This window comes from Molossus molossus, unplaced genomic scaffold, assembly GCF_014108415.1.
Source record: "Molossus molossus isolate mMolMol1 unplaced genomic scaffold, mMolMol1.p scaffold_m16_p_7, whole genome shotgun sequence".
Lineage (NCBI taxonomy): Eukaryota > Metazoa > Chordata > Mammalia > Chiroptera > Molossidae > Molossus > Molossus molossus.
The window spans coordinates 8,988,679-9,010,677 of record NW_023425401.1 but is presented as its reverse complement, the minus strand read 5'-3'; the positions used below and the strand labels follow the sequence as shown (position 1 = coordinate 9,010,677).

Sequence of the window (21,999 nt, the reverse complement as noted above, 5' to 3'; positions counted from 1 at the left end):
GTAATATTTTGGGGGCAAATAAATGTTGGTATTACAGACTATTGTACGTGATTTTTTTTAAGGTGCTAAAAGTTATATATGCCGGGTGTGTTTTTGGGGGGGGGACATTCTCTTTCACTTTAAGAAAAAGCATTAAAAGTTTTATTTGGCATCTTCAAAAAGAGCTCTTAACCTCATTTGTATAGTGGACTCGACAATACTGCATTGTCCTTCCGGTCTTCCTGTGATGAAGCAGTTCTGCCCACAATAATGTTCTGTTAGAGTTCCCGATAGGGTGACTCGAAAACGAATTCTTTCTTACCTTTCAGGTTGGGAACTGGGGATATTTCAGAGTATCTGACTTCTCCGTGCAGAATTAAAGCCTGTGTCTCCCGACACTCTGTCCACAGAAGTTCTGCAGAAGACACCGTCTCTGCTTAGATCAGTGAGGGCAATGTGGCTGCTTTGAGCCTGAGACAGTATTTGACTGTGATATTATGCGCACCCCCTCTCATGATGCCCCACAGAAGCCAGGAGCTGTTCAGCTATGCACACCCTGGCTCGGCCTAGCAGGACAAACCTTTTATCCAGTCTTTTATTCATTCGGTGGATATTTATTCAGTACCTGCTATGTTCCAGGCAGAGTTCCAGGCACTTAGCACGCCTCAGGAAGCAAAACACACCCCGTCCTTTGTGGACTGACTTCGACGTAGCAAGCAAGCAAATCCCAGTCCTATTCAACCGTAAACACACTCGCTGTCTAATATGGTAGCCGCCTGCCACATGTGGCTCTTTGAATTGAAATATAAATAAATTGAAGAGAAATAAAACGACAGTCTCAGTTCCTCCCTCTCACTCGTTACATTTGAATTCTGCACCAGCCCCACGTGGCTGCTCCATAGACAGTGCCGGTACGGAAGGTTTTCATCGTTGCAGAAAATCCTGTTGCACAGTGTTGTTACCCCTCCTTAAGAGAGGAAGCGTTCTGTCAGTTGGATGAACAACTCCGGTACATTGTAACAAATGAATGAAGTGGGGTAGGAACCGGCATCCGGTTACAGCAGGGTGTTCGCAGTAGCAGCCCTTACTTCTGGGCATCTGGGATCAGCCTGGTCATATGCACAGTAACCAGACGTTCTCCCAGGAGCAGGAACTTCTACAGGGTGGTGTATGCATCTGCACAGAAGACAGGCCAGGAGCTGGCAGGGGTGCTGCTACCCCCTTCGTGTGGCCTTGCTGAGCCTTGGAATCATCACGGGTTCCTTCCTGTCGAGCCGGCACATGGCCTCATGCTCCTGAGGACAGCCTTGGAGGAGGTGCTGTCACTCGGAGCTGGTATGTAGGCGACTCCTCTTTGCCCTCCCTGATCCCTGTGCAGATCTGTTTCTCATTTTCCTAGTAAGCAGCTTAGATGACTAAGATTCTTTGCCATGACGTCCAGGGGATGGGGAGAGAGCAAGGAGCGTTGGTATTTGCAAATGGGCCATCTCGGACTTTTGATCCAAATGTCGTTTATGTCTCACGTGTCTCCGGGATTCTCTCATGACGGGAGCAACCACTACGTAACTGGTTTGGAAACCTGAGAGTTGAAAAGAATATTAGTACATGGCATAGCATCTTGCCTTTGTCTTTTCTTTCAAAATGCACGTGATATTTTCAGTAGATATTATGTACTACTTAATGAAGAAAAGCTATACTGTGTTCTTAAGGGTTTAATAGTTACCTCTGCTAGTATTGACCTTTAAAACCCCCTGGGAAATTTAAGATGGCGATTTGAACCTTCAGCCTTACTTTTTGATTGATTATTCCTTTTGCGAACTGATAGGCAAAGAGCAACTTATTTTTAACATGTTCAGCGTGGTTCATGTGACAAAACAGATGTTTATAGTAGGAAATCCTATTGTGTGCAGGACTTGTCAAGGCTCACTTACAAGGTTTAGAGACATGTACGTCACCGGGTGGGTTTGATGTAAGGGCCATTGTGCCTCCTGTCTGGGTTGAGTGATGATGGAGATAGCTAATCATTACTGTTATTAATGACCTCTTCTTACAAGGCAAACAAAGGGAGGAAGTCTGGTGTCAGTGCGGAGCCTGCCTGTTTTGAGTGTGAAAGTATCATCGCAATTATGACTGTCTGTGGGAACGCAGAGCAGAAAGTAGATGTTGTGGTAATTCCCATGCCCGTCGCCAGCAAGATAAACATGGAAGAAGGAATTTCATGTTCATAACGGCCACGCTCTCTGTGCTGCTGCTGGTTAGGTGCGACTCCCTCGCTTGCCTGGGGTTTATAGAACGCACCTCGGAGACGTCCTGATGACTTGCTTGCTGTTTGAACGTGGGAATCGTTGACATACATCAGAACCGGAGCCGAGGAGAAGACAGTGTACACGTCGTGACTGTAACTTTTCTAAACGCTGCTCGTGTATGTCAAAGGTGGACACGTTTAAAAACAAAGAGCCTGAACCGATCAGCGAACCATTGATCACTGAAGCCTCGCTCTCCTGTGCCCCAGCTTCGGTGGGATTTACATACAAACACCTAAGGGAGTAAAAGCCGTTGGGCCACAGGGAGAACGGCAGTGACACTCATGGCCTCCTACACTCACCAACTTCATTCCTGGCTGCAAGTGTATTTATAAAAATACCTTACGCAACCTGGTTGCGAAGAGCCGATGTTGACACGCCGGGGGCTGTGATGTTTCAGGCGTGCGCCGTGGGTGCTGCGACCGCTCCTCTGAAAGCAGGGGTCTGTGTCTGCACAGCACGCACAGCGGCGCCTCACGGCTGCGTCGCCGTGTCCATTTGGAACGGCTTCTGTGGGACCCCCTGGCTGGCATCCTTGGTATTCTGCCCGGCTTTCTGTGGTGGCATTTGAATTAGCCTTTCTGCCCACGTCTCCTACTTGGCCTGCCCTGCACATCTGTCCTAGGCTCCGCCCGCTGTCCCCGGCCACACCTGTGCTTGTACCTTTCTCTGCCTCTCTGACCCTGGTCAGCTTGGACCCCAGTGCCAGGCAGTCAGGACTGTGAGTCCCTTGGCTCCACTGCATCTTCTTCCTGAAACTCCTTTTCTGTGACTCCCCAGCTTCCCCGCTCCATCCTGGGAAAGCTGACTTTCCACGGACACTGGCTTCTCTCTGTCCAGCCGGGTCTAATAATGCCTCTTTTCTTCCCCTGAACAGTGTCCTCTGTTTACCCCGCTATCCACCCTCTGCAACAGGCAGATCGGTTTTCCCTCCCTCCCTATTTATTCTGGCTTCCACTCTCTTGTGAATTTCACTCCGGGTGTGACATCACGGAGCTCTCATTATAGGATCTAAAACTGTCCAGGTGTTGTCTTGTGTTCTAATAAGCAGGAGGAAAGATTCTTCTATCTCCCCACAGAACTGAAGCTTAGATTAAGCATATAGTCAGATGTAAGTGTCTGAGGATTGTTTGAGATCCCATTTATTTTCATAGCATTTCAGACAAATAGATTCTCCTTCAACAATGTGTAGTTTTTTAAAATCATTTTTTTTTAAATGGAAGCATCCTACTTTTATTTTGCACTCCCCCCCCTTTGCAAGTAACCTCAACTATTTTTGGGTTTTATAAGAACAAAACCTGATCTTTCCTGCAGATGATAAAAGGTACATACAGATTGACAGCCAAGTCACCACACACATGTATCTGTACGTAGACTCATTTCTGCCCTGTGGTTCAGATCAGTAAAGACAAACATTTTCGGTCTTACCAGTGAAAACAACTATTAGGTATGCTGCACCTATATCAATGTAGCCGGATTTGTAACCGTGCTGACAGAGAGGCAGTGCTCCAGACACACCGGCCTCTTTCTGATACAGTCTTTCCAGACAGCCTCTGGGAAAACGTGGATGGTAAAGCTAACCCAGCTCGCGGCTCTGGTGAGCGCGGGTGATGCACTCGAAGTGGTCAAACCCACGGGGAGCGTTGTGTTTCCGTTTGTGACCGTGAAATGCTGACCGCGATCTACATGCTTAGACCTTGGAAAATGCCGACGGAGGTGTCCTGGTGGAAAAGAATATTATGCCAGGCTGGGGTTCAAATTTGAGCAAAATTTGGGTCCTTAGCGAGCTCTGGGTCCTCAGGTGGATTGCAGAACTCCCTAAGCACGGGTTCTGCTTCGAGAGAAGCGACAAAGGCCATTTAGAGTTGATTTCAGCTCGAGTTCACTCTGTAGCCCTACCGGGCCAGCAAACAAGTGAGAAGCCAAGGGAGAACATGAGGTTAAGAGAGTGAACTCAGCTCTCCAGCCCGTCTCGTGCAGGCACGCCCGGAGTTCGCTGGACCCACGCGTGCAGAGTGAGCCCCGCCGGGCCTCAGGGCCAGCTGCCGCCGCCTCCCACGCACGCCGGCGGAGCAGGGCCGCCTGGGCGCCCCAGGAGCTGTTGCACGTGGGACTCCTTTTCGCGTTTCAGGCGTACCTTTTCCTGTACTTTTTACTGCACAGTCTGGCCTGCGTTGAGTAGCTGTGGCTTACTACAAATGACTGACTGAAACAACATCACCTGGAGTGAGAAATACATATGACAAGGTTTTTCTTCTTCAATAAGATATTTTCAAATCCTATTTCTTACCCGAAGTAACTGAAACTTTACATTGCTTGTTTGGTCTCGATGAACTAGACCACATACTGAGCCTCCCTCGGGCGTCCGCCGTCCCATCAGATTCGGGGTTTGGATGCTTGGTTATCTTTGTCATCCAGGACAGCAAACTGCTGTGCTACTGCCGCATTCAGACGGTGTGCAGGGGTTCTGAGGACACCCTCCCTATCTTGAGGTCCGTGTGAGGACTGGGAGTACACGTGGCGCTGGGCTATGAGTCATCCCAGAAATCCTAGCTGCTGCTGCATCGCTGCTCATTTCAACAATGGGCTGTCATTGGCTGTAAGAGACAGCATTATTTTATGGGCCATGTAGAAAAAACCCACTGCCAATTAAACTGTGACATAGGTTTTTGTTTTTGTTTTTTTTTAATCAGAGTTTGTAATAATTATTGAAAGTGCTCTTTTAGACTTATTCAGACATACATTTTATATTACTCTCGTGCCTGAATGAGAGGAAATATATAAGCCACGTCCACTGGTGAAGGAGTTCCGGACATCTCTTCACGCTCAGTGTTCGACTCTCCTGCCCTTGGACCCCAGGGCACGCCAGCCGTGTCGTGGGCACAGCGCGGTCCTGGCGCCCAGAAGGGCGTGGCCGCTGCGGCAGCGCGGTCCCTGCTGCCTTCGGGATTTCTTTCGGAGCCTCTGACACCCATTCTGAAGGGTTTCCTCGCTGGCGAGCCGACAGCTTCATCGCCCCCCTGAGCTGAGTCATCTGCTGCTGGGGGCTAAGCAGCTTCTGTTTGGACTTTGGAAGCTCGGGGCCAGTCGATGTGAACTGCTGTACCAACAGGCCTGCGCGATACCCTCATTAATCACCCGCATCCCTCCCAGGGCTTTGGCCGGTTTCCTACTCAGTGTATTGCTTGGCACTGGGCAGGGATCTGTGCGCTGGTGTTCAGTGACGGAGCAGACACATGGCTTCTAGCTGTCGCTTCTCGTCATGCAGCCTGGGAGCAGCCAGCTTTTGCTTTGCGAGAAAGGACGGAATCGTTGTCATTCTTTCGTCATGAATATTTGCTTTACCATTTCACTTAAATCCGTGGTTTCTTGTATCGTTAGACATTTTTTCCTGAGGCTGGTCATTTTTTGTTCTTTGAGGTCATTGAGAACACAGCATTATCAGTAGAGTTGGTATCGTGAGTCTATTCACACGGTTCCTCTCTTGTCTTAGCTTCGGTCTAGGTTTCTCTAGGCTTCTTCTGATATGTGGGTCCTCGGGGGGTCTGTGATCCCCGTGTGTGTTATGATTCCATAATAGGAGTGGCTTCTCCAAGTATTCTCAATAATGAGCCCCTGAAATGAGCATCTGTGATTCAGATTCATCAGAGTGATGATTTCAGGGGACATGGCATCCCAAGGCCATGGCTAGATGTCAATCTCAACAGTCTCTGCAGGTGCTAAAGCTTTGGTGGACTCTTTCTGACCCTTTGACCTACCAAACCGGCATAGATCGTGCCTTTTTACCACGCAGTTAAATCTCATTTAACCATGTGCAGACTGTTCACTGGGATAAAGAAACTGGTTTGAATTTTGGTTCCATGAGTATGTTCATCATGACCGTACATTTTCTGGGGGAAGAAAGACCTCATGATATTTCCTAAGGCCCTGTTTAGTAATAGGAGCCGAAGGTGATCCGTGACAGCAGACTGAACGACACGCGTATGAACCGGAAAGGGGCTCCGTGGTATCGTGGTCAGGAGCATGTGGTTTCGAGCCCAGAGTCCTGGACTGCCTTCCTGCTCCTGATAACTGTCATGGATGGGGAAGTATGTTACGTCTAGAGCCTTCGTTAGAAGTTAGAATACCTCGCTCAAAGGGTAACGGTGAGAATTAGCCACGATCATACTTGTAAAGTCTTGGGCATATTTTCTCACACGAGGGCCTAAGTGGTTTTTACTCTTGTTGCCGTGGTCACTGTTATTTCTGCTGCTATTATTATTCATGGGAACCAGCTTAGAGAGAAGCTTTTAGAGAGAATCTCACAAGTAAGAATAACTGCATGAAGTTAGGTACCTACTGTTGCTAAAATGTCTCTCTCTGCAAGCACCTGGCAAGGGAAGGGAAATTACTTTTCTGTTTTCTTTTTTGTTTTTTTTTTTATCCTCACCCGAGGACATTTTTCCATTTTTTGTTCAGGTAGAGTGAGAGGGAGAGGGAGGAACACAGAGAGAGAGAGAAACATCGATGTGAAAGGGACACATCGAGTGGCTGCCACCCGCACGACCAACCAGGGCTGGGGACAAACCGCAACCGAGGTACGTGCCCTTAGCGGGAACCAAACCCGGGTCTCTCAGGACCGCAGGCCGACGCTCTAACCGCTGAGCAAAACCGGCCAGGGCTGTTTTTTTTTGATTTTTTTTTAACGGATGAGGAAGCTGAGCTCGAGATAGCTGAAATGTTTTTTTCGAGAGAGATGAGGTTGTGAGGAAAGTGTCTCAACGCAGCCTAGGTTTCTGCCTTCTGGTCCAGCTCGCTCTGCACGCCCTGGGCTGCCCCTTAGTGGAAATGTGTACGCACGCGAAGTCCTGAGCTGGGGTGGTGAGAAGTGAGGCACCCCTGCTGGGGGTCAGGCCAGAGAGGGAATGATCTCAAACTCAGCACTCACTCTTCTGGGCCTCCCCTGTCCCGGCAGCCTGGACCTGGTGATGACTATCTTGCTAGCTTTCCTATACCTTCAAAGAAATGATTTTTATAAATTTTCCTAGTTATTCTCAGTGGGATCCTTGGTCCAAATTACCCAGGTTCCCATCCCCGGCAGCAGCTTTCCTTTGGCATCATCATCATCGATGTGACTTTCCGGTCTTCGTTTTTCTGTACGTCGCTACTGGACGTGCCCATGACCGAAGCAAACTTGAATGCTTAGCCAAGGTGCCTGGCTCTGTGGGACATCGCTAATATTTTATTTTATTTTAATACTGAAGGTGGCTCTTCAAGACCAGGGTTCATGATCATTCAGGTCATCCACTTTGGGTTCCTCTATGGGAAGCATTGAGGTCAGGATGAGAGCCCAGGTCAAATGCAAAGCATAAGCTTAGAAAGAGGGGCCCCGAGTACCTTGGTCTGAGGCAACCTTGTGCTTTCTGCTCGTATTGCAGCTACACTCTTGTCTGTCTGAGTTTTGAAGTGGTTAAAATAGCTTGCGTACCTTTCAGATACTTCTCACCCTGGAGATTCTGGACTTCCACATAGTTTTGTTTTGCATTTCATCAGGTAATTATGCTACATGTTTGATCAGTGAATGATCACATTGCATTTTTATTTAATGAAAACTTTATTTCAAAGGCTTTTTTTTTTTTTTTTGTCTCGTAAACATTCCTTCTCGTTATCATATTTGAGTTTATGTAGCAATTTAGGCTCTCCAAATAATAACTCTGTATTTTAGCAGCAATCTTTCTGAAGCATCGGCATCATGCCTCGTTATATTAAAGAAATATCCATGCCAAATACCTAAACATGACATGGTTATTCACTTGATCTGCACGTTGGCAGCAGGAAAGGAAATTCTGTAGTACTTCTGTATTAGCTAAATGCCACATCTATTTAAATGATCTAATGTGCTACTGTAACCTACGTTTGAAAACAGAAGTTGTTTGGGGTGGGGAACATCTGGCCCGCGGGCCATATAAGGCCCATGAAATCAATACCAGCTGACATCACACACCTCACCAAATTAGCCTGACCAAATATGGCAGGCCTATTTTTAAGTTGGTAATTTTGTATAGCCCACGAATGATGTTATAAATATCCAAATGGCCCTTGGCAGAAAAAAGGTGCCCCACCCCTGGCAGATGAATAGTCTATAAAATAGTAGCAACTGTTTTAATGCTGAAACAACCACAGAACACACAAATGCCAAATTATATACAAAGGATCTTTCCTTTTTATAGTTCAGAGGGCTTCATCGATGGCTCCAAAATCAACTTGAAAATTGTTGCCCTGTAGGGAACATGTTGCCCTGGCTGCTGTGGCTCAGTTGGTTGGATGTCATCCCATTGACCAAAAGGTTGCTGGTTCAATTCCTGGTCAGGGCACATGCCCATGTTTCGGGCTCGATTCCCAGTAGGGGGCGTGCCTGATTGATGTTCTGCTCTCACATTGATGTTTCTCTTTCTCTCTCCCTCTCCCTTCCTCTCTCTCTCAAAACAAACAACAATATATATATATATCTATATATATATATATATATATATGTATATATATATATATCTCTCTATCTATCTCAAGAGAATATGTTTTCTTCAATGACATCTGGGTTACTATTTTGTCTTCATTTACCTCTTCCTATTGTTACTGAAATGCAAATTCAATTTTAGGTATTTGTCTAGTTTAGATTTTGATGGTTGTATAGAGATATCTTTGTAGTAACTAGTGGTTTATTATTCTCTAATAGTTTGGGGTAGGAAGCAGTTTTCATAGTCTTTGACCTCTCTTGAAAGGACTTTCAAGATTAATCTAAAATTATTAATCTGTTTCTTAATTTGCCCAGTGGCATCTGTAATGGGTCAAAAGAGTAAAACAGTCCTGATTTTGGCACACAGTTGGATGTTCTTGAGTGGGTGTATTTAGTCTGCACTTGAGTCTAAGGAACTAACTGCATGAGCCCGGAGGGAAGATGTGTGGTGAGTGTGGAAAGGTCTGGGGTTTCGGTCATCTGCTCATTCACCATGAATCATGAGCGTGCGGTGCAGTTGCCCGGCGAGCAGAGGCGACCAGAGGCCAGGCTGGCGGGGAGAACTCCCAGCGAATGGCAGGGACAGCTGTCCCCTACGCTGCAGTTCCATCCCCAGCCGGGTATCTTGGGGTCAGTCTGGGGTTCTCTAGGTAGCTGTATAAATTTTTAAGTGTTTAAAATTGGCATTTATTCAAAGGCAAGTGGTTAGGATAGAGAGAAAAGTTGAAACCATGTTTATACAAGGAAGAGCTGGAGGAACTGGGGATGTTTATCCTGGAAGAGAGGGTACCGAATTGCTGTCTTCACAGATCTACAGGGCTGTCATGTAGAAGACAGGGTAGATTTATTCTGCATGGCTCTGGAGGACAGACCAAGGGCCAGAGGGGCAGATATTGGCTTAGTATAGGAAGAGCTTTTTGCTGGTTGCACATGTCCCTGAAAGTAATTAACTACCTCCCAAGGTACTAATTTTGGATGGTAAAGACAGCCACGCCTAGGCAGATGGCTGCTATTGTAGAAGGGATCCTGGTAAAATCCCACAAGACTGGACGAACCATCTGCAAAGTCCTCCCTGTTTCAGGCCCTGGTTCTGTATCTCACCATCTCTGTGCAGCACACACGTGTCCTGAGCGCCCTCTGTTTCCAAAGCGCAGTGTGGGGACGCGGGAACTGAGGCGCTGTCAGGGTCAAGCAGCCGGGAGGAGTGCAGTGCTGGGACTGGGCGTTGAGGGCTCAGAGCCCAGAGAGGGCCCGTGGACGCCATCTCTGGGAGGCAGTGCCTGAGCTGAGCCGTCGGTGGGCGTCGGCCAGGTAAAGAGCCGAGATGGGGCATTGCCCTGGGAGAGCCGAGCAGGCGCAGAGGCCGGGGTGCGAGTGTGGGCACAGGCGGATAGGAAGAGAATAAGACTGAGCAGGAGCTGGAGCAGAACGTGCTTTATGGGCTAAACTGAGCATTTGGATTTAGGAGTTGACGTGCCGGAGTAACCTACTTGGATTTGCCTATTTGAAGGCGGCTCAGCTGATGAGGTTGAGGATGGAGCAGAGCTAACAGTGAAGTCTCCCAGGGCTCCTTCTTTATGAGTCTCAGGTTCTCACCTCTTGCAGAAGAGGCCGGGACTAGTGTGCATTGTCCTATGAGAATAAATTCACCCACTGTCTTCCTTTATCATGTATGATCATCAGGCCCAGAGTACTCTGGGTCTTACCAGTGTCTGGGTACCAATGGAGTCACACGGGCAGTGATACCCAGATGCACTCATGCTTCCCTGTTATGCAGCTTGGGATCTCCAGATCCCCATAAAATCTCCCCCAGTTGTTCCTGGGACACCCGGTGAAGCCCTGCGGGAGCTCATGAGCTGGCCCCTCCTGCTCCTGTGTCGTTACCTGAGGACGACGCCTCCTGGGACCTCCTTGTGCAGGTGCTGCTGGAGCCGGCGCCCTCCCTGACGTGCTGAGGTCCCTGCCAGCATCCACGTTCCCGGAATGGTGGCTGTCACCATGCTGAGGTGTCCTGTCCTTCTCCAGATCTGCACGCAGCACAGCCTCACTGTTCCCAGCGGAAGCAGCGTCCGCGGACACGTCCTTTCTTTGTGCGACTTTTGTCACCCAGGCAGTGCAGTGGGACCGGGTGGGCTTGTGTCTCACAATAGCCGCCTTGAAATAAGCTCCTCTGGACTGATCCTCCAGGCTGCAGGACCAAGAGCTGAGAGAGACACCAGGGTTCTCTCTTCGCTCCAGTTTCCCCCGGGATACCCAGAGGTCCTCCCTGTCCTGACTAGTTCTGACCCTTCAGTAGAAAGACAGGCAACGTGGACTGATCCCAGTAGCTTCACCCTCCACATCATCAAACGTGCCTACACCTGAGAGGATGATTATTGTCATTGCTCATGCCTGTCACAGGGCTAAAGTGTCTCAGGTAGCACCTCAGTTAATCACCCCAGCCCTTGGAGCACCGGCTGTTAGTATTCTCATTTGTGGAGGATGAGGCTCAGAGGAATTTAGTAACTTGCTCAAGGTCAAACAGCTTGCAGTGCTCGAATGCAAAACCAGACTGGTCTGGAATATTCCAGACACCAGTACTCTTATCACTTGGTTAACACAGAGTGCCTACTTTTCTCATTGATCGTTTTCGAGAGTATTCAGAATTGGCTTTTGCCTCCAGGGCTGGGAAGAGACGGTGGACGCTGCTGTTTCCCATCTCCTGAAGACCTGCCTGTCCAAGTGTTCCAAGGAGCAGGCTCTGAGCCTCAGCAGCCAGCTGACCAAGCCCAACGACACGAGCCGACTGAAGAAACACATCACTTTGCTTTGCGACCGGCTGGCCAAAGGTGGCCGTCTCTGCCTGAGTGCCGACGCCGCAGCCCCGCAGACCATGGTCATGCCAGGTGAGCTCCGCCCGCGCCCCCGAGCCCACCGCGCTTGCCCCGACTTAGAGAAGTGAGTCTGCGGTTGAATTTGGGGATCCGTGTTTCATACTGAAGTGATGATAGCCAAGAAAATTGCTTTCCCGTAACCACTTGGATAAATATTGTTGGAGTATTTACTTGATAGACGTTTCTAGAATGGTATGTCTTTTTTCTTCCCCCTGCTTTTAAATATAGGATCCATTTTGCTTTGCTTCTAACCAATACAAAGTGGATTAGAGAGTAAAACTAAATGTGATCTTGCGATACCCTATTTCTTCTACGAAAATAGCATAATGCAAGCGGCTAATGTTACTCAGATGAGTCCCATCCCTCTGCTCTTTGCTTGGATTGTGGTCATCAGAATCGGGGGGAGGAGACAAAGAAAAAGCCCGGGGGTCAGGAGGTGCGGCACCTATGGCCAGGGCGAGATGGGCTCGGCCTACAAGACCATGGGCATCCGGGTCCACCCTGCCCTCCCACAGCCAGAGGGTCCCGTAGCGGCAGCAGCCCCACCTCTCTCCCCTCTGCCAGGTGGCTTCCTCTTCGGCAGCAGGAAGGAGCAGGAAGTAAACGACTACTCAATGCAGCAGCTGTACCATCTTCCCGGAAGCAAGGGCCAGAGTATGGGAGGTGGAGCGGTTCTCTCTCCTCCCTTCTCCCAGGCCCGTGTGCCCCGCCCCCACCCGCGCAGAGGCTCTTCCTGTGGCGGCCTCCCCCCCCCCAGCATTTCTAGAAGTGAGACGGAATGCAAGCAGAACCTCAGCGGGCAAATGTGGAGACAGCCTAGCATGATCTGATACTGCGGACGTGGGGGAAGACAGGGTTCGGGTCCGGCTGCGATGCCCGACTACGTAGAGCAAACCTGGATGCCCGGGGGCGATAGCTGACTTTCCAGAACCTTAGTTTCTCCCTTTTGAAAGTGGAGGGTTGTCAAACACCTAGTACAATGTTTGGGACAGAGACGCACACAGAATTCAAGCTCTAATTATTACCATTGTTATAGATATATGTGTAACGCAGCCTCTGAATTAGCTGCTTCGGGGTCATGGGTGCTGTATTCTGTGGTTTTTAATAGTTTTTGCCTTGATCGTCCACAGATAGACCTTAACTTCTATTCCAGAAGAGCGTTTCTAATGTGGCCTTTCAGGATGGAAATGCCTTCCTACATGGAAATGGTTGGAACGGTTTGCCTTAATGTAGGTCCTCTTTCATCTCGCCCTTGTTCACACTGGTCCATCGTTCTCTGCCTATTCCTCTTCTGTGCACTGTTGCAGGATTATTTTCGAGAAATAAATACGTAGGCTGAATGAGAGAGTAATGAGAAACGTTGACCGCGATCGGCCCTCGGTGTATGGCTCTCCCTCCTTCCCTGCTAACCGGGGAAACAGAGGAGGCTGAGGGAGGAGAAATAGATGAAGAGAAAACGTACAAAGTGGGAGGGGGCCCCTGCTTGGCTGGTGCGGCTGCCTCTCTTTCCCGAGTTCCCGCCCGGCTTTGGGAACAGTCTTCGGAGCCCGAGGCCTTGCTGTGAGCACAGACCCGGGTGCCCAGAGCGCGTCCGTGCTCCCTCAGCCCCATATTGACTATGGAACTTCAGTCATTCGTTAAATAACTCGATTGGGAAGCAACTTGAGGGCCGTGTCTGTACAAGCCCTCAGTGCAAAATTTTAACTATGGAAGGAAGGGGCAGAGGAGAGGAGGAACGGAAGGAAGAGAAATGAAGAAACGAAGGGAGATAGAAAATGCATCTGCTCCCACACCAGGAGTCTGTAAACCAGGTCTGTGCCTTTCCTGCTGGTGCAGCCAAGTCCAGGGGAGGGTGCGGCTGCGTGCCCTGCGCTCTCTGTCCTGCTCACCTGGCTCCTTCACCTGCCCGACCCACCGTTGGACTCTGGTCGAGCGACTCCCACTCGCCCTGATCTAGTCGCCACAGTGAGTTTTCAGCTGCTCAGTCAGCGCTCATCCTCATTGACACGCTCCATTGCTACCTATTGCACCCTCCCAGCCCCGAGCTCAGATTTTGCACACACTTATTTCTGCACTTTGCACATTTTTGAGGTAGAAGAAACATGCAGAACTTTCGCCGTTTTACAAATGAAAGACGGGGTTAGGAGAAGCTAAATATCCTGCCCAGAGTCCCGTGGTTACCGGAAGCGTTCTGTCTAGGGTCCGAATCTCCTGGCCCCGGGGCTCCCCTCTCGGTCACACAGATCAGGATGGAGCGAGTGCGTTTCTCACGGAGCTCCCTCCTGTGTGAGCTCTTCCGATCCAGCCTCTCCCCCTGAGAAGGGTCTAGCAGTGCGGGAGGACGGGGGCAGGAGCATTTTCACGCAGTCTCTGTTCTGTGCTATAAGGAATATATTAGATAGATCTTGTTTTGTGCTTAATTTTTATCATCCCTGCGGGTCACATGGTGCCATTATCCCAGAGTTAATAAAATATACTGTGAATGATTTCTGCTTTGAGCCAGTAGTTCTGCAGCTTCCCATGTTAGTTTAGCCACGGTGGCTTCAGAACACGTGCAGGTGAAACCACTGTATGTGTGGTCTCTAAGACACGTCGTTATTAGAAATGTGTTAGAAAGGAGTGGGTCACTGGGCACGTAAGCATACAAGTGTATTTTGCAGACATGATCCTTTTTGAACTCACTTAGCAGCCGAGGTAGCGGGGGCCCGGGAAGCTGGAGTGACTTGGTGGTTGGTAGGGAAGGCCGGGAGTGTGTGGTTTTCCTGTTCCCTCCAACTGCAGATGGGTAGGCATCTCTGATAAAACCCCGAGGTGTTTTCTAGCCGCATGCCTGAGCCCAGCCCGGGGACGTGCCTTCTTTGTTCTGGGATGAGGCGTCCGTCCTGAGTTTGCACATCGTTCGCACTCGGGATAGCCCGTGGACCTCGGCCTCACGTGCTCTGGCGGGCCGCTAGCATCCTTCAGGTTCTCTCTCCAGAGTGGCCTGACCTGCCCTGCACGAATTCTCTTTATGCAGGACCATCAGACTTGCATGTCTCCTCTCTGAAGCTCTGGTATTACACCTCTCTGCTCGGGAAAATGGCGCTGTCACTAAGTGTCCCTTTCTGATCTCAGCTGTGTGCATGCTACCCTGGGGCCACAGGGCAGTGCTTTTAAAAATCTGAATGTGGCCTGGCCAGGGTGGGGCAGTGGTCACCATAAGGTCGCCGGTTCGAGTCCTGGTCAGGACACGTGCCCAGGTTGTGGGCCTGATCCCCAGTGGGGGCATGCAGGAGGCGGTCAGTTGATATTCCCTCTCATTGACGTTTCTCTCTCTCTCTCCCTCTCCCTTCCTCTCTCTCTCAAAGCTTTAAAAAAATCTGAGTCTGAGAGCCTGCAGTGGCCCCGCTGCCGTTCTCATACACCTGTCACCCGCTTGGCCCCACGGTGCCTGGGCCTGGGATTTGTGTCAGGTGGCTGGAGACTTCCTGTTGTGACCTCAGTGTCTAGGACAGCATTTTAGCGGCCCTAGTGGATTACAGCCAGACTTGACTCTCTCGAGCACACGGGCGCGAATGAACGCATACATGGGTGGGCCTAGCGCATGGTGTTTGGAGACTGAACATGTCACCCTCGTGAACACTGGAGTTTTGCTGGCTCCGTGTGGGTTTTAGAAGCTTATGCAGTCTGGGTGACGCTTTGCCCACCACACGCTAGCATGGACCAGTGCTGGCCCGTCAGGCGGATGCTTGGAGAGCAGATGGTGTGGGCCCCACGGCGGGCAGGCAGTGCGAGGGGGCGAGGAGGCTTCAGGACCATCCAGGTTCCCCAGGGGTCTCCAGCGAGTGTGTCCTGATGTGAGCCAGGATGCAGAGTCGTAAGGAGCCGCAGCTTCAACTGTGTTTCCTTGGCACAGCCGGGTTCCTGGGCGAGGGGAGCAAAGAAGGTTTGATAAGTACGTGAGCCTTTTCTTGGATGTGGCTTAGAAAACTCACGTTGCCCTGGGCGGGTGGCTTGGTTGGTTGGAGCATCAGTCTATGAACCAAAGAACAGTTGCAGATTCGATTCCTGGTCGGGGCACATACCTAGGTTGCAGGTGTGATCCCGCCGGGGCATGTGGGGATGCAAGCGATCAATGTATCTATTTCACATTGATCTCTGTCTCTCGCTCTCTAATCAGCAGCCATATCCTCGAGTGAGGATAAAATAAACAAAAAAACTTACTTTGAGATGTGGTGTGGACCACCCAAGAATTAGTATTTTGTGCATCTTTACCACATGAAGTGCGTCGGAGAACAAGAGTATACATCTGAATAAGGTACCTATTCTATCCTTTGGGGAGATACGTTTAAAACTCCCAGTTTTTAATATTTTAAACGAGTCAATGACCTTTTTGCCTTAAGGGTTGGATGTCATTTCAAGGCTACTTCCAATTGACCCGTTGCAACAGAATTTAAATTTAGCGCTTTGAGGTCTCACGTAAGGTGCTGTATAAGACACTTGGGATTGTCACTGTAATTTAGCTTTTGGTTTTATACTTTCTTTGAATTTTTTGCAAGTTTGAAATCTTCCATTAAGAAAAGTTAGACAAATTCAATATAGGAAAAGCCATAGGAAAAATTACTAAGTGGCTTTTGAATTGATTTCTCGCCCAGGGAATATAATCCTTTGTCCATTTTTTAAAAATAGAAGTCTCAACGTGGGAAAATACTGCTATGAAGTGGACTTTGGTGTCAGAGGTACGTGGGTTCCAGAGCTAGCCCGGCCTTTGCCTATCACAGGACACAGGACAGGTTTCTTTGTCTGCTGCTCAGATTCCTCGGCTGTCCAGAGGGATGATCATGGCGCTCTGCCAAAGAGTTGTTGGCCAGATTAAGTATAGTAGGACTTGGGAGATGCTTTACGGGTGCCTGGCACACAGCAAATTCTCACTAACTATGAGCTTCTATTAATAATAATTATAAAAACTAATGTGAAATCTCAAAGGTACCTGTGAGAACTGGACAAAGGTATTCTAGAGTTAGAAGAGTAAAAATATAGGCTCAAACAGGACATTTTCAAAAAGCAGAATGTCAGAGTACTTGTTACAAAGTAACAGTGAATGGCAATGCTGCAATTATTTAAAAAAAGAAAAAGAAAGAAAGAAAGAAAGAAAGAAAGAAAGCAAGCTTGATGCACCAAACAGAAAGTTCAGACTTGATTGAAGCTGGGAAGATTTGAGGCTAATTGGTGACAGAAAAAGACTGTTTGAAATTGGGGCCAACATTTCACTGTTTCCATTGGTAAAACAAAAGATTTGTTTGAAAAGTAAATAAAGCTACAATGAACAGTAAGTTTATTTTATCATATATTTGCCGAAATTTGTGTTATGCCTAAAATTATGTGCTTATTCTTAGAGACAGCCAGAGAGGATTACATGGGTTTCGGTTCCTGCTATTTCTGGCCTGAGGACACATGTTCACTTCTGAGCTTAGAGGCACCTTTGCAAAGAGTGTCCTTTTTGGGAAAAGCATTTTGAGGCACCAACTATTTTCCTAGGTGTCTTTCTTTCTTTCATTTATTTATATATTTTTTCCCTTTATTGAATTTAGAGAGAGAGAGAGAGACATAGATGAGTGAGAACATCGATTGGCCGCCTCCTGCATGCCCCCCACTGGGGATTGAGCCCACAACCTGGGCATGTGCCCTGACCGGGAATCAAACCAGCGACTTCTTGGTGCAGGGGTGGACGCTCAACCACTGAGCCACACCAGCCAGACTAGGTGTCCATTTTATCCTCATTGTTGACGGGGCTGACTGACACATACTGGTCGCCGTCCCGTATGTGACAGGAACAGTTCTCTGGTGACGCAGTAACTGTGTGAAATCTGGCATCATCTGCAAGATTTGCCGTTTCCCCCTGCAGCCAATTTATGTGTATTTGCAACAATTCAAATAGTCGGCGAGAGATGAACTGACACAACATATTGATAGTGGGGGATTCGTCTAGTGTTACTTAGGAAAGATGTTTGAGTGGAGACTAATCATAGAAGTGGTCAGTTGGTCTCTGAGTGAACATCTTTGTGCTATGTGTTTGCTCTTCTGTGGCTGCAGCTGAGATGATTAAAACTCTGTAATTTGGACAATCCACCCCTCCCCTAATTATCTAGGTGAAAATTCAGAATGTGCTGGTGGCTTTTCAAAGCAGTGGAAAGAGGACAAACTGGACCCGGGAACTGGCCAACCACTTGGAGAAAAACGAACAAACAGATTCCCTAGCCTATACCGTGTGCCGCAGTACATTTCAGATGAAGAAGAGAGTTAAATATAAAACAATGAAATCACAAAAACACGAAGGAGTAGAGGAGGCAGGATAGGTCATTCCAAGTCATTGAGCCAGAAGCACATACAAGGTGTGTGTTCGTGGTAACGATCCTGGTGTCAGAGTTTCAGAAGGTGGCATCTGAGTGTCTTCCTCCTCTGCCTCTTCCATATATGGTGCATCTGTCCTGCAAATTACGTTTGTAACTCACTAGAAGGGACCGTGATAGAAAGGGCCAATAAGAAAACAACTATAATTGTATCAGAAATGATGGTAAGGAAAAAACAAGGACCAGTGTTATAAATCAGGAAAACTAATGGCTTGTTATTCCCCACAGGAAATAAGTTATTCAGGGGCAATGACCTTGTGTCTGTGGGGCTTGTTTGCATTTCGGCTCTGATGAATGAATATCGAAGCCTTTCACAGGACTCTCTGCATAAGTGTGTGCGGCTAGTTTCTGGCTTCTGCGCCTTCCCACGTCCGTGCCTCCTCTCTGAAAGTAGGCCAGATCGTGCAAGTTATTGATCTGGGAGTGATTTTTGTCGTCTTTTCACGAGTGACTTCATAATCGCTAAATCGGGTGCACACTCTGCCTACAACCCACTTGGCCGCTCTGCCGAGTTTCATGATGACACCGTTTCCTTCTTAGAACCTTCTCGCTCCGTGGCTTCCCTTTCACCACTGGAAACCGTTCCTGTCCCCTCAGACCTGTCTTTTCCAGTCCGCTTTGTGGCTTCTTGTTCCTTCTTCTGTCGCTTGACTATTGGAGTTCTGACTTCATGCTTTCCTGGACAGTCTCTTCCGACTACCACCTGCGTTCCACGCACCTCCCAGCTCAGCCTCGCTTGCAGGGCCCAGGTCCCTCAGTCCCCCACAGGCCTCTCCAGTTCCATTTGCCCGAGTGAGACTCATCGCCTCCTGTGTGTCTGGTCTCAGTGGCTGATGTTACCCCGTGTCCAGGCCAGGGGCCTCAGAGACAACCTTGACTCTGTGTTTCCTTTACTCACCACGTTCAGTTAGTCACTAGCACCGGATGGCAGCACCTCCCAAATAGATCTTTCTCACCATCCACACTGCTGTTACATCGCTTACTGCCTTATTTCCTGTTCAGACCGTTAAAATGCCTCACCCGTAAGTAGGCTCCTTGTATTAAGATTCCACTTTATTTTTAGTGAAAAATAACAAGTGAACTACGAGTGTTCATAGCAGAATTAAAGCCAAAACGTGGGGAAAATCCCAATATTCGTCAACTCCTGCATGGATAATTAAATGTGATATACCCATACAGTGGAATATTCTTTAGCGATCCACAACACGGATGAACCTTGACAACATTGTGCTAAGTGAAAGAAACCCATCCAGAAGACCACGTATTGTATGACTCTGTTCATGTAAAATATCCACAATAGGCTAATTCATGGGGACAGAGTGTGTTAGGGTTTACCGAGGGCTGGGGGTGAGCTGGGGAGGGGTGGGGAAATGGATTTTGATCGCTAATGGGTATGGGGTTTCCTTTGGGTGAGAAAAATGCTCTAAGATCAAGTTGTAGTGATGTTTACACAACTCTGTGAATACACTGAAAACCATTGAATAGATATATTTAAAAGTGCAAATTACATGATATGTGACTAATATTGCAATAAAGTTGTTAAAATAACTCATATTTTTAGTATACAGATAAAACATATTCTTTATAGAAATATAGAAAATTCAGATGAGAAGGAAGAAAATTAAAAATCACTAATAATCTAACCACCCTGACATAGATACAAACTCTACTATATATACCTTTATATATGTGTATATCCATATATAGTCTATGATTGTGTGTGTACACATCCTTCCAAACATTTTTCTTTGATGTACGCACTTTTGTTTTATTAAATTGAATTGTTCTGTACGTACTACTTTATAACTCAATTTAAAAACTTTAAGTATAGCATTATTGCATTGTTAAATATTATATATCATTTTAGTGGCTGTATACTTTACCAGTCCCCCTTTGTCAAATATACAAACTATAACTGATTTTAATATGATAAGTAATTACTTAGTGAATATTCTTATAGCTAAATCTGTATATATCTGCAATGCATTTATGGTCTTCCATGAGTATGAGTTTCTTTAAAAAAACAGGGACCTGGGCATGTTACTTCCCTGCTGGAAAGCTCGCTCCGTTACCTCCCACATTCAGTGAAAAGTCCTAGGCCTGAAACACGATGATGCTCTTTACTCAACCAAGCGACATTGTCCTTCTAGCTGTTAGGTCCTGCCTCTCTTCCTTAAGATCCTTCACTGATACGGAATTACTCAGTATTTTCCAAATGTACACGCTTTGCAAATACACGTTTTGCAAACTTCCGTGTGTTTAAATTGTTTCCTTGGCTTCGAGACTCCGTCTTCTGCTGGTGGTAAAAGCATCACTCATTTCTGGAGACCCGGTTCAAGTGCCGCTCCGCAGAGCATTCCTCCCGACCCTACCCGTCCCCTCTCCCTGTGCCCGCGGTCTCTGGGCAGAGGGCTGGTGTACTACTTGCCCTAGGGTACTATCGTTTACTATTTCTGTTTGCTCCTTTACCCCGGCACGAGTCTGCTGGGGCGGCCATAGCACAATACCACAGGCCGGGGGCCTGAACAGCACACATTGATTTTCTCACACTTCTGAAGACTGGAACTTCAAGAGTGAGGTGCTGGCAGGTCCGTTCTCCTGAGACCTTTCTGCCTGGCTGCCAATGGCCACCGTCTTTGTCTCCCCTGTGCCTGAACACTCCTGGTGTCTCTTCCTCCCCTTCTGAGGACACCAGTCCTTTTGGATCAGGGTCCCCGCTTGTGACCTTAACCACCTGTGGAAGGGCCCCTCTCCAAATACGGTCACATTGGGGACTCGGGCTTCAACCTGTGAGTTTATGGGAGGACACAATTCAATTCCTACCACCCCAGATGGGAAGTAAGAGCATGGTGTGCCCCATATGTATTGTTTTCTTTTCTTTTCGTACGTGCCCCTAGTGAGAACCGAAGCCAGGACTCTCTGGTCCACCAGCCGACGCTCCAACCGCTCAGCCAAACCTGCCAGGGCTATTGTTTTCTTCTTTGTGGCCTCACGCCCCACGCATGTCTGCCATAGGAATAGGTGATGACCACCATGTATTTGAAAACTTCTTATTTTGCACTAATATGGCTATAATAATTATAATATGGACTCACAAGAAGATGCAGAAATACTACATAGAACCCCATGTGCCCTTCATCCAGCTTTCCCCAAAGGTGGCATTTTTATAGAACTATAATCCAGCATACAAAATAGGAAATCCACATTTGTCTGCCTTATATTTTTAGAATGAATCAGTGGAACTTTTAACCAAGAGGCCAAGTCTTGCAGTAGGTCCAAGTTTTGGAGTTTCAGAAAGGGTAGTGGCAGAGATTATGGAGTTAGGGAGTGACGGCCTGTACGTGCAGTGGTTCTGGGTCAGGCCAGGATTCAGGTGGCTAGATCAGTAAGCCCCGTTCCCCTAGGGGCTTGGAAACTGCGTGGACGAGATGGAGTGGATGGGGAGGCAATGGGAGCTGTTACAGGTTCTTACACTATGGCTTATAGAAAGCAGTGTTTTAGAAATGCGAATCTCACGGAGGTATACAGGACAGGGAAGTATGAAAACGAGGGAAGGACGCAGACATCCCATCAAGCTCTTTGGTTGCCATTGATGGAAATGATGAAGTTGGTCAAGTGAATTTTGTATGTTATGAATAATGTGCTTCATTTAGAATACAACGAGCTTGAGACGAGGAAGCTGCATCCAAGAAGAGGCTGGTGTCCACAGCTCGATCTGAGGAATTTTAGCTTAAGGGAGTTTGGAGCTTGGAAAGTAGATTTAGTGTCTCAGGCTAGAGGCTATTATTTTGCATTTGGATGAAATGTCTGAGGGGATGAAGGCATAGGGAGGGGAAATTGGATTTGGGACTTAGGTGCAGAGCCAGGACTCGGGGACAAGAAGTGGACTCTGGGAGGAGTGAATTTCAAGGAGTTCCCAGAAGAGGTGGTGTCAGTACTATCAAGGACAGTAGAAGGTCGAG

General features: G+C 48.0%; 1 protein-coding gene across 11 annotated transcripts in view; it reads left to right on the top strand.

Annotated features, from left to right (window-relative positions):
• The window catches only part of BBS9 (Bardet-Biedl syndrome 9), a 378,994-nt gene that overhangs the window by 307,158 nt on the left and 49,837 nt on the right, over nucleotides 1–21,999 (top strand). For 7 of the 11 annotated variants that reach the window (XM_036246695.1, XM_036246701.1, XM_036246703.1 and 4 more), the window contains 3 exons: nucleotides 11,438–11,660; nucleotides 16,317–16,366; nucleotides 17,777–18,013. In XM_036246695.1, the coding sequence (XP_036102588.1) occupies nucleotides 11,438–11,660; nucleotides 16,317–16,366; nucleotides 17,777–17,983 (480 nt within the window). In that variant the 3' untranslated portion in view covers nucleotides 17,984–18,013. Of the gene's footprint in view, nucleotides 1–11,437; nucleotides 11,661–12,778; nucleotides 12,805–15,807; nucleotides 15,900–16,316; nucleotides 16,367–17,776; nucleotides 18,014–21,999 lie in introns of those variants that run through there. The other 4 variants (XM_036246696.1, XM_036246699.1, XM_036246697.1 and 1 more) reach the window with 3 other exon arrangements.